Here is a 12,675-nt window from a genome sequence, read left to right on the forward strand (position 1 = left end):
CAGGCTGAAGGATGAGTAGGACTCTGCTGTGGCTGCTGGCCTCTCTGGCCTTTTTCTCACTGACTTCTCTGGCTGATGGAACTCCATTGTAAGTAGACCTGTCTTACCTTTACACCCCGTGCTTTTGCCCTCTGAAACCTAAGCCATTTTTGATCGTTTTTTGCTCCTGTCACATTATTACTCACTGTGAGCTCATTTTTCACTCTATCTGCAAGTCTGGCATCTCAAATTAACAGGCACAACCATGGCCAGAAGTGGGAATAGCTCCTTATAGCTCCTGTATAACAAAGTTATAATGGCATAAAACATAAAAAAAGGAAAAACGTAAGTTAGATTTATTTTTTATTTTTTTAAATAGAAAACAATTGAATCAGATAATTTTTTATCCACTTAGTGTTTTTTTGGCCTAACTTTGGAGCTTTTTTAGCCTGGCTCCGTCCTCCTACGTACTTCCGCTCACTTTTCATTTTCCTTCAGTACGTTGGGTTTGCGGTATATTCGCAGGTTTTCTCCAGTCAATCTTTACCTGTCCAATAAATGAACAGAGGGAGTGGCTGAGAACGATGACGTTGAGGTTGTGCGCTAGTTTGAGCTGTAGTTCCGTAATGGCGGCGGAAAAAGATGTGAGTGAAGCCATTCAGTAAGTTTTCTGGCAATGCTGCCGAATATCCAGAAGTTAAAGCCCGAGCAAGAACAATCTTTGCTGAGTTTTGTTGGTGGCCATGATGTTGTGGCCCTCTTCCCCACGGGGTTTGGGAAAAGTTTGATTTTCCAGCTCACTCCGTTAGTGGTGAAGGAGTTGGCTAAAGCGAACGCTAGCAATGCTAAGGCGAACGCTAGCGATGCTAAGGCGATGTCACGACCAAACATTAGTGAATGGTTATGGCAGATCCAGAGTGGTTCTGGGCATATCCATTAGTTTTAAACTTCAACAGAGTACCCGTCTTCAAGGAAGTTAACACTTGTCAATGGAGAGTGGCCAGACTCTCTGTACAAATGAAATACGTACGAGACCCTGGTAGGAACAGGCTAAAGCTTTTTTACATAATGTCACCAAATATTTAGAATCCAACAAACAATAAAGGTTAAAGGGGAACTATGCAGTTTTTTTTTAGCTTAATTTACCTTAACTGAACAGCTTCGGAGTCATTGGAATGGTTATATGACTTTTTTCGAGTTGAATGGTGGTCGTCTCGCTCCCCCCTAGCGCCTGTGAATGGAAAAACCACAATTGCAACTTTGGGCCGGCAGACTGAACGAGGGAGGAGTCAGACACGAGTAGACATCGGACCTGCATTTTCAGAATGGCGAGAACTGAGACAAACAGAAGCCTGCAAATCTGATGCTGACCTGGCGTTCTTGCTGTTGCACTTGTAAGTATCTTTGGGATAAACTCTGTTTAATCTTTGTAATTCTTCTTATTGTGTTCCTAAGGATGTATGCTACTGTCTTTAAAGGTTTTTATTATGATCGCTGTCTGTTATGGGCTAACTAAATAGCTTACTAGCTGTCTACCTCAGTGGACATGGCTCTATGCGTTCGCCAGCTTCTTTGAAAACAAATGCACATGACCAGAGGGAGAAGATGGGAGGGGGGAGAGTCGGCAATGAGCTTTTTCAACAGTGTCGCCAAATATCTATTCCGAAGCTGTAGGGGGAGCTCTATAGAGAAACCTGCAAGCAAAAATTGAGGAAACAGCAAAGAAATTTCCAAAACTGCATAGCGCCCCTTTAAGTGTTTTTTCATTGACAATCTTTTAAACATGCTTTTTCAAACCCGCCAGAGGGTTTGGGGGTTAGGAGGGCTATAAGTTAATTCACACACAGAGCTAAAATATATTGTTTGTTTGTTTGTTTATCTTCCTGATATTGAAATTATTAAACTGCAATAGGAGCAACACAAATATCTAGGGTCTTCTGCATGTAAAGTATATTAAATAAAAAAAGTGTATGGATACAAATATTAGTTTAACTTCTGTCTTACATAATAAGAAGTCAAGTCCAGTTTGTGTCACACAAGTCAAAGTACTGTGGTCTTTGAAATGATGCCAATGAGTTGACCTAATTCTTGTTCAGAGTTTGCACAACGATGCATTAAACCAGACAGAGCAAAAGTCTAGAGGCATGATGAAATGTTTTGTTGATCCAGTTCTTTGTCAGTGTCTTTGTCAAGGTAATCAATAGATCCCTGATTGTGTATAAAGTCCATGCTGGAGCTCATGATCGTCATCTGAGCAAATAGCTTTGTTTTCTTTGGTAATTTGGGTGAATTGTAGTCTCGCTTTGCCAGACCATCCACACGCTGCAGAGCAGAGGAGGGTCTGGCTAGTCCACATAGCATTACTGGATGGGAGAAAAACGTGCTGTGGTTTATTGTTTTTTTTATCACAATAGTCATGAAGATAGTCAAACCAGCTGTCTCGATTTACCATACAGAGGTGCAGTCAACCATAGTCCTCATAAATCGACCGGAGTTTAAAATTCCAACAAAAAGAAAGCGAAAGGAAACAGACATCAGCGAAAATACATGCATCCTGCAGCACCAGAGCAATCCCAGAAGTGGAATGTCAAGGATATAGACTGAGAGAATTGAAACTTTAACTCACAGACTCTAAGACGGTGATTCTCAACCTTGGGTGAGGGTCCCAACATAAAACTGAGGGGTCCAGAGGCAAGTAAAGGAATAAGTAAGGGGGGGGGGCATTTATGTTGAATTAAATTATGTTAGAATTTTTAGACTTTTCTACCATTTTTCCTTTTCTTGTGAAATACTAAAATGTTCCCATCATCAAATACATAAAAATCTCATAGAAAAAAAGTCACACTTAGTAAGGCTAATACCAATGATGATGGTTTACCGTACAAGCACTTCTTTTTAAGGGGTCACACACAAAAAACGGTTGGTAATGTTTGTTAGTACATCATAAACAGCATGCGGTCACTTCTGCACATTGACTGCAATATATTCACAACAATATCTTTCTCTCTCTCACCACTGCTCTGCAGGAAGGTGATGTCTGCCCCTAACTTGTTGCGGGTAGGAACAGCAGAAAACGTCTTTGTGGAATGTCAAGACTGCACCGGGGGAAACATCCCGGTCGACATCAACGTGATAAACCATCCATACAAAAACACAAAGCTGACATCCACATCTGTGACCCTTACTAGTGCAAGAAACTTCCAGGAACTCGGACAGATAACGGTAAATGAAATGAAACTAAGTTACAGTAACATGCATATACAGCGTGACAGTATATGCATGTTACTGTAACTTAGCTTCATTTTCTAACACAACCACAAATAATCTAGAAATTAATCCAGAAATGTACATCCTGATGCACATACTGCTCGTCATACTGGTTTCAGATCCCTGCTGAAAGCTTCAGTAAGGATCCTACCATAAAGCAGTATGTGTACCTGCAAGCTCAGTTCCCTGACCGACTGCTGGAGAAAGTCGTCTTAGTGTCCTTCCAGTCCGGGTACATCTTCATCCAGACTGACAAGACCCTCTACACCCCCAACAGCAAAGGTGAGTTCAATACTGAGCTAAATAAGAAACACACTTACTCCTTTGTTTTTCCAGAATGTAATGATTTTACTGTAAATTACAGTATGTAAATTACAGTAAAATTAGTCTCTCTTTTAGAAATAAGTAGAATAGTGAGGTCAAAAATAGATACACCTCTCCCCAACCTTCAGCAGCAAAATCAACCTCTTTCTTTCTCTGTCAGTTCATTACAGGATGTTTGCAGTGACGCCCCGCATGGAGTCTGTAGAGAGGGATGCTGAAACTCAAACTGATGCTTTTATTACCATGGAGGTTGTGGAATTGTATATCATCTTTGATAAGCAAATAATTGAATGTAATATTTTGTAAATAATCAGCTGTAACTGAGAGCTTATCTTAGTGAGGTGATATTATTATATAAATGAAATTAAAATACACATCCACAGTTAACCTTGTGTCTTTGTTAGGTTGTCTGACTCTAGTAAAACATGTCCTACTACTTACTGGAAATGCGAGAAAAAATAAATGCAGTGGTCAAGTTGCACATTCCCTCAGTGGAACACAGGAACTTTTCAAAAATACCTGAAAAAGAGTCAATCTAGACATGGACCAGGCTGCTGGATTGTAGACAAAGGACATACACAAAATATAACATGGACAAAGCAATTTCTTAAACTGGCACAACTCTCTGTTCATGTTTGTTTAATATTGTTTATTTTTAGACCCCTGAAGGCATCATTTTACCACTTGATCCAGTCTCTTTGAAATCAGGGCTCCACTCTGGCGATTTCAAACTTGCTGAAATTGTCAGGTTAGTATTTTATTTTCATTTCATTTCTATACATTCTGTTCTTTAGTGGTGTATTTAGATGTTAAATGTGCAGTAAGTAAGACTTATAAAACTAACTTTCTGTGCCATATTTGCTGAAACTGACCCTATGTTCAAGTAGAACTACATGAAGCAAGTCAAAAAAATGTCTAACTGTGTGTAAATCACTGCTCATGCACACGCATTCATTCTTAATTGTGGGGGGAGGGGCTTAGGAGACTGTTTTGGGCTTTAGCAGAAAGGGGGGAGGGACTTAGAAGTTGTCGATGTTAAAATTTTTGGGTAAGTCCTGGATCTTCACAATCCTACCTTTAACATGAAAAACAGGTGACCTTAATTCAAAACATTACAGAAGTATCTTAAATCATTTAAGATTGTGCAAAGCAAATTTCAATGTGTATTTTATCTTTCTACGATTATTTTCCCTGTTGCCAATATAGTGTTTGGACACCTACTAATCCAAAATGATTTATTTCTGTTGTAGAGATATATTAAACATGAAGTCAGGGTCCCTCACACATGGCCTGTTTTCTGTGAGAAGATTCTGGGTGTCTGGAGGCAAAGACAAGATAAATACCTTGGAGACCAATAGACTAAAATAATCATCCTAATAATGCAAAACACTGTTCTACAGTATTTATTGTGCAGTTTGCTGGCCAACCTGAAAACTTTAAACCCATTTGTTTTACACAACGGCCGTGTTTCTGTAGTCATTGCTCTCTGTATTGTAGCATAAACGTCAAGTATATCTCAATTTGTGTAAGATATAAATAGCTTCAGAATCACTTTTGTTTCTCTCTCTCTCTCTCTCTCTCTCTCTCTCTCTATATATATATATATATATATATATATATATATATATATATATATATATATATATATATATATATTGCTTTATTGTGTTTGTGTAGTCTCGGACTGTGGAAAGTGGTAGCGAAGTTCCAGAGCAACCCACAACAGAGCTATTCTGCAGAGTTCGAGGTCAAAGAATATGGTGAGCCTCATGATCTGCACTTTTATTTACTGTAACATATTAATGTATTTATATTTAATATTTAAAAAGTCAATAACATTCATTATTTATTTGATTAGACCCACAATAAAACTCCTTTGATTTTTCAGTGCTGCCCAGTTTTGAAGTTAAACTGATGCCTGTTAGCTCCTTCTTCTACGTGGACAGTCTACAGCTCACCGTCAACATCAAAGCTACGTATGTAACGTAATGTTTTGGTTTTGTGGCTTTAGAGACCTAATTGGGAGATTGATTGCAGGAGAAAATAAAGGGTGATGTTCAGAGGCCTCTTACTCTTTTAGTCTGTTAGTCATTTGATGTGTTTTTTTTTTACTGTCCTTGTTTATTTCATTGTGAGTCGAAACTTCTCCCTCTCTTGTGGATTTAGGTATCTGTTTGGTATGAATGTGGATGGGACGGCCTACGTGGTGTTTGGGGTTATGCAAGAGGGTCGAAAGAAGAGCTTTCCACGTTCTCTTCAGAGAGTGCAGGTAAGGTCACTTACATGTTTGATTGGTGTATGCAGTATGCTGTATGTTATACAAACGTACAGCTTGGCCTTTACCAGTGATACAAAATGTGCAAGATTCTAAAACATGAAAAATGTCTAGGATTTCTAAGCTGCCTGTCACCATTTCAGTGAATATATTGAAATAGGAATGTAACAAAAGTATTTAAGATGTTCAGAATGATGCTAGTTTGACAATAATTTACACCTTTAGTATATCTCCATCTGTTCACTGACTGTATTACTGTACTGTATTTCAAGATGCATTTTTCTTTTATGTCACATTAGATAGAGGGAGGTATTGGAGAGGTCAAACTGAAGAGAGAGCACATCACACAGACCTACCCAAACATCCTTGAACTGGTGGGGAGTTCCATATATGTAGCTGTCAGTGTGCTGACGGGGAGTGGTAAGAAAGAGAGACTGTGTGTTTGTGCTTGTTCACTATGTTTGATCATGTGTGGGTTGAATTAACTATCGTTAAGGGTCCAAGCCCGAGTCTGGAAGAACCGGCGGTAGCAGAGCTACGCCGTTCGCACAGCAGGGCTGTAGAACCCTATTGTTTTTCTAAGGATTAATCATCATCATCATCATCATCATCTTAGTCATGTTATTATTCTTCTCTGCCTAAAACTCTGACTACAGCCTAAACTATACATGGTGTGGGGTTGCCATTTTCAGGACTGGTCCGAAACTCCGCAAGGACCTCAGGCGCAAAAATTGACCCACTTCCACTACTAGGTGGTGCTATAGCAGAAAAAAAACATTTGGCCCTTTAACTCCCACACCGTACACCGGACATTCAAAAACCATATATCCACGCGTTCCCCTGGATCCAACTGAATCACGTGATATAGGCCACGCCCATTTCCGCCTAGAATTTTATGCATGAAAAATTGTGATTTATCAAAAACCTACTTTTTCGATCTCCTCCTACACCATGCGACCAAATGGCACGAAACTTGGCAGGTAGCATCTCCAGATTGACCTGACAAAAAGTTGTAAAAAGAAAAGATAAAAATTTCACATATAACGCACAAACTAATTTGTGTAGCTAACTATGAAAACACCAACTTTGCCATATCTCGGCGAAAATAAATGCTATCAGTGCCAAACTTTAGATTCTTCTTTGCCCTGTGATACAAGTACAACAAGTTTATATCTCATGAACAGCTCATCCGATTTATGCAAAATGTGATGGGTACCATTTAGGGCCACTCCTGAGTTGCAAAAGAAACTTTTTCGAACTCGTCCTAGGCCATGTGACCAATCTGCATGAAACCTGGTAGATAGCATCCCCAGATGGACCTGACCAAAATTTGTACAAAGAATTTGCGCATTTGACAACCAAACAATTTTTCATAGCTAGCTACCACACACATATCATATCATATCTCTGCAAAATTAAATGTTATCCGTAAAGAACTTTGGATCCTTGTTCAGCATCACACTATGATGCTCGGTACCAAATTTGGCGAAGTTCGGATTTTGTGGGGCACTGTAATCAATGTTTATTTGTTTTGGCCGATAACTCAATGTATTTTAATGGGAAATTTGTAATTGCAATATCTCTGCCACAGTAAAAGCTATCAACACGACACTTATGAGGCTTGTTTGGAATGCCGCTCTGAGCCTCTGTACCAAATTTGACGAAATTCAAACTGTAAATATACTATAGTTATGCCGAAAGTGTAGCTAGCTAGCCGCAATCGTTTCCCATTGTATAGAATGGGACACATAGCTAGCTAGCTGTTCCTCCTAACAAGACCCCCGACGTTCACAAAAATGCCTTAATTTGAAATCGGACACAATGGTTAGCTTTATAAGACTTTGGGGTAGATGTTATATAATTGGCGTGACGAAATTCAAACTGTAAATATGCTATAGTTATGCCAAAAGTGTAGCTAGCTAGCTGTGATCTTTTCCCATTGTATTGAATGGGACATATAGCTAGCTAGCTGCTCCTCCTAACAAGACTCCTCACGTTCATAAAAATGCCTTAAATTCAAATCAGACTGTTAGCTTTTGTTAGCTTTGTAAGACCTTGGGGTAGGTGTGATATAAGTGCCGTGACGAAATTCAAATTGTAAATATATTATAGTTATGCCGGCAGCCAGCCGCGGAGCCCTGGTAGTGCAGTAATCCACAAAGGGTGACTTTGCCCTGGGTATGGAGCCCAGCAGGCTGCCGCTTTCTCGTCAGACTGTGTGGAGCTCCTAAAGTCCGACACATCTTACCAAATATGCAATTAGCCATCAATTTTTGTAAAACAGCCCATATTTGAGCTTTATATAGTTGATTTCTCGCATAAAAAAGTCTCACAAGTGAATTTGGTAATGAAACATTGCAGTGTCTGGAATATGAGATTCTGTCGCTTCTCTAATGTGTGTGTATGGGAATTCCCTCAACCAATCAGCGCGCGTCTCTTATGTGTGTGTATGGGGATTCGCTCAACCAATAAGCGCGCAGCTCATCTAAATATTCATGAGCATAACATATTTGGAAGAAAAGCTCTTGTTACAAATAGGGCCAAAACACAGGGATGCATAAGGGCCAATAAAATATCAACCAGGCCATTTTCAGCCCAACCAATGTTACATACCCCATTAGGACACAGTGTGAAGAAACAGTGTGAAATACCATATACAATCATTCTATCACTCCTTTAACCCACCTGACAAAGTTTCTACAACCTTCACAGTGGACAAATGCAACTCTTTTTTTCTCACTTTTTCTATCCAAAATCAACACCAATCATAGATGCCGATACCTTGCAAGTAAACATTGCAGTTGGTGCTAAGTGGAGCATCTGTCATAGTGTGATTGGTTATGTTGGTGTCACTGATTCTTAATTTCCCACAAAGCTGATCGCGGTTGCATGCCAATTAAACTTTTCATCTCCAATGGGCCACTTCTCTCCAATCCTATATGAGAAGTGGTGCTGTCCTGAGTTGAAAGCCTACTTTACGGCTTTATTATCAAGTTAATAGGCGTGTGTGTTTGCGTCGGCCGCTGTCCATTTCCTAAGGTTCTGAAATGCAAACAATTTTAGATTTTTTAAAGGGCGTGCACCTGTGAGCACCCACGGAGGAAAACATAAATCGGTGCCTATGACACCATTTACAACAACCTGACCACCTCCCCTGCTCCTTCAACCACCATACCTGCCTCCCCCCCTCCACCCTCTCAGTCACTCTCTCATTTCTCTCTGCTGTCCCCTGTGGTCATGGGGGTTAAGAAGTTTGTTTATTGTAGAGAATTGTTAAAGGTATTCTGTGTATGCATGGAGATGAACTGTTAACCACTACATTTCCCACGGCAATGTCGTCGCGGCTCACACTGTACCGCAGACCTTGCGGATCAAACCTCTCAATATTCACCGTCCCCCCGCCCCCACATAATGCTTTAGGTCCCGCATTGGTGCAGCTCCCCTGGTCATCGTGGGGGACTGGCGAAGCTCCCCAGGGCGTCAGGGGTGACTGGCATTGGAGGCTTGGACCACGTCATAACTCTTTGCAGTTCTAGTTATTTTTTATTTTTATTTTTATTATAGCAGCCTGGGCAACATGTGGATCACCTTGTACACACTAGTTGCTCTTTGGCTAGCAATGGCAACCAGAGTGTTGTCCTCCCCCACAAAATAACTCATATCAGCAATGTGGACAATAATAATAATAATAATAATAATAATAATAATAATAATAATAATAATAATTTCCCAAACAAGAACGAGAGGAAAAAAAATAAAATACAGATATCAGGATATGTTGTTTTGTATCAATTAATCTAAAAGAAAGTAAACCGATGTTAAAATCTGTTGTGTGTTTCTGCATTCATTCACAGGGGGTGAAATGGTGGAGGCGGAGTTGAGAAGTATCCAGATTGTTACATCACCTTACACTATCACCTTTAAGAAAACGCCCAAATATTTCAAACCAGGAATGTCCTTCGATGTTGCGGTAAAGTACTTATTTAGATTTATATAAATTACCAGCAAAAGTATTTTTTATTTCTCCTTAAATAAAGAAATCCTTTACAGAAACGATTAATTACTAAATACAGTTACTCTAATAATTAATAATATATTCTAAATATAAAAGTTGCAAAACTGTTTTGATATGAAATAGTTTTATCTGTCATGGATTTTCATTATCAATCAAATATTTTATCAAACAGGTGAGATTCCAGAGAAAAATAAAAAGTCATGATATATATATATATATATATATATATATATATATATATATATATATATATATATATATATATACATACATACATACATATACTATTTACTTTAAATCATATACTATTTACTTTAAATCATATACTTAGTAGACAACTAGTGTTGTTTGCAGAAAAATAATGTCATATCATGAATCAACATGTCTTAATAAGACATTTTTCTGATTGTTTAGCTGTTTGTGTCTCTGATGGCAGGTTGAAGTTGGGAATCCTGACGGCACTCTGGCAAAAGGTGTTTCAGTGGTGGTCGACCCGGGCCATGTGCAGGCTTTAACCGCAGCCAACGGCATGGCAAAGATTACCGTCAATGCAGGTGCAAGTCTGGCAATCACTGTAAGTCTCTATTTTTTATGTATATTTTTTGTATTACAACCCGATTAGCAAATGGAAGCTTAAAGGGTAATTTGGTGTTTTTCAAACTGGACCAGGGGCAATTCTAGGATCTGACCTTTGGGGGGGCTCAGCCCCTGATAAAAAGTTGATAGCAGTTAAGATAGGGGGGTCCAGGGGCATGCCCCCATAAGATTTTTTTTTTTTAAACCCTTAAATCATAACTTCTGGTGAGTTTTGGGAAAAGAAATAGACAGATTGAGACATGCAATTATGACAAACTATCAACAGATTCAAGGCATCTGCTGTGGAAAAAAAAATGGCAACTACAAAGCATGATTATTGCAGCACACATACCCAGGGGCGTCAGACTGGGGGGAAAAAGGGGACTGAGTTCTTCATGTGAGGAGGGCCCAAAAAGATGCTAGAATTAATAGCTGTGGATGCGGGGAGGGGCCTATAGAAAATGCCTTTCTACAGGGCCCAGAATTTTTAGCTACGCCCCTGCACATACATTGAACTGGTAAAATAAGCCTTAACATATTTTTAGACAGGAGTATTCATGTTTCTGCTGTTAATTTTCAAATTTTCATTTACATCATTAATAGAAACTGATATGGTTATACATCTAAATGATGAATAATCTAATCTAATAATGCCTCTGATTACCAGATAGGGAAAATCAAATATCTCTTTTTCTTAAGAGTAGTCTTCCATGAAATGCATATGTAAATATAACGTGAATGGTTTTAAGTGTTTTTGCCCGTACAATATAAGTCCACTTTCTCACCTGGTTCTTCCAGGTCCCTCTCTTTATCCACTCTCTCTCCATCCTGCTCTCTCGCTCTCCATCCTCCTCTCTCCCTCTATCCCCCTCACTCCGTCATATCACTGACAATCACATACAAAATCTTTTGTAATCAACTAGAAAATAATCTTCAAATAAAAGAGAAAACAAAACACAGTAGTCCTATACATATCTTATAGGCTACCTAGCCATTTTCTCACCTTGTTCATCTTGCTCTCTCTGCCCCCTCCCTCTCTATTCTCCTCACTCCGTTTGTGCTGTCAACCAGAAGGCAAATGTAATCGACTAATCAACAGAGAATGCATCGTGTAGGCCAGTGGTTCCCAACCTTTTTTCCTTGGCGCCCCCCCTACTCATGTCTAAGAAAAGCTGAGCCCCCCCTAAACCAAAGTTGAGGTAACTCTCGAGATAAAGCCTTACTTTCCTTTTTGATACAGAGCAGTTATCAGCACTGTTACGTTTCTCCGCCATGTTTCATTCATAAAATAGTGATGCCGTGGCGGCAGGAAAAACGAGGATACAACAAAATATATAGTTTTCATACAGACTTTTGTATACATTATATATGCTAGTGTATTACCATAATTTGTTTAACGTGCAAATATTTCTTTTTTTACCTCAACCTCAAACCAGATAAAGACTCGCGCCCCCCCTGAGATCTTTGCCGCCCCCCCTGGGGGTGCCCGGACCCCAGGTTGGGAACCACTGGTGTAGGCTACCAAAGGTTTCTATTTATAACATATGTGAATATGGGGTTGCTGTTCAGTTCAGTGGGATAATGTTAAAGGCTTATCTTATATTTTCTCACCTGAACCTCTCTGTTTTCTTTAAAAAAAAGAAACGTATATCCATCTATGGGGAAACAGACTGTGGGTCACGGCAAGCGTTAGGGACCTTCTACAAACTACAACACCAAAAAGAGAAACAACAAAAATATGTATTAATTTAATGATTAAATAAGGTAGTGTCTCCAAACTTACCTCAATTATAACTTGTGTCCTAGTTGTACTACAGCATTTGCCTATTTTTGAAAATATTTTTGTATCTCTTTCCTACCTGGATGACAGCTCTATCTAATCAAGTAGAGCTGTCCCCCAGCTTTCCAGCTCTATGCCGATTTTAAGATTTCATAGCTGATTTTCATGTTTATGCTGCTCACTCATTTATTGTATTTTAAGTATGTGAATGGTGAAGATACCGTAGTTGAGCATCTTCAAGCAAGACCAAGATATTTTTCTCCAAAATAGAGATAAAAGGAAAGCAAATATTGGCAATACATTAATGCTAATGTTCTGAGTCTGAAGATGTTAAAAGTACATGTTTGCCACAACAGCTTTTTTAAGCCAATGATGCAAAAATTAGAGGTCACACATGTTAATGTTCTCCATGGTGGCCAAAAATCGAATAATGCAGCTGTAAGTAACAAACTGAGTTGA

General features: G+C 39.1%; 1 protein-coding gene across 1 annotated transcript in view; it reads left to right on the forward strand.

Moving 5' to 3' along the window:
- LOC114547234 (complement C3) overlaps positions 1–12,675 on the forward strand; it is a 74,481-nt gene continuing 61,806 nt past the window's right edge. The window contains exons 1-12 of the mRNA XM_028566481.1: positions 1–88; positions 1,208–1,373; positions 3,006–3,201; positions 3,366–3,528; positions 3,731–3,819; positions 4,230–4,318; positions 5,248–5,330; positions 5,459–5,546; positions 5,737–5,839; positions 6,145–6,265; positions 9,700–9,815; positions 10,297–10,434. Of these exons, the coding sequence (XP_028422282.1) occupies positions 76–88; positions 1,208–1,373; positions 3,006–3,201; positions 3,366–3,528; positions 3,731–3,819; positions 4,230–4,318; positions 5,248–5,330; positions 5,459–5,546; positions 5,737–5,839; positions 6,145–6,265; positions 9,700–9,815; positions 10,297–10,434 (1,365 nt within the window). The 5' untranslated portion in view covers positions 1–75. The remainder of the gene's footprint in view (positions 89–1,207; positions 1,374–3,005; positions 3,202–3,365; positions 3,529–3,730; positions 3,820–4,229; positions 4,319–5,247; positions 5,331–5,458; positions 5,547–5,736; positions 5,840–6,144; positions 6,266–9,699; positions 9,816–10,296; positions 10,435–12,675) is intronic.

Source organism: Perca flavescens, chromosome 2 (assembly GCF_004354835.1).
Source record: "Perca flavescens isolate YP-PL-M2 chromosome 2, PFLA_1.0, whole genome shotgun sequence".
Lineage (NCBI taxonomy): Eukaryota > Metazoa > Chordata > Actinopteri > Perciformes > Percidae > Perca > Perca flavescens.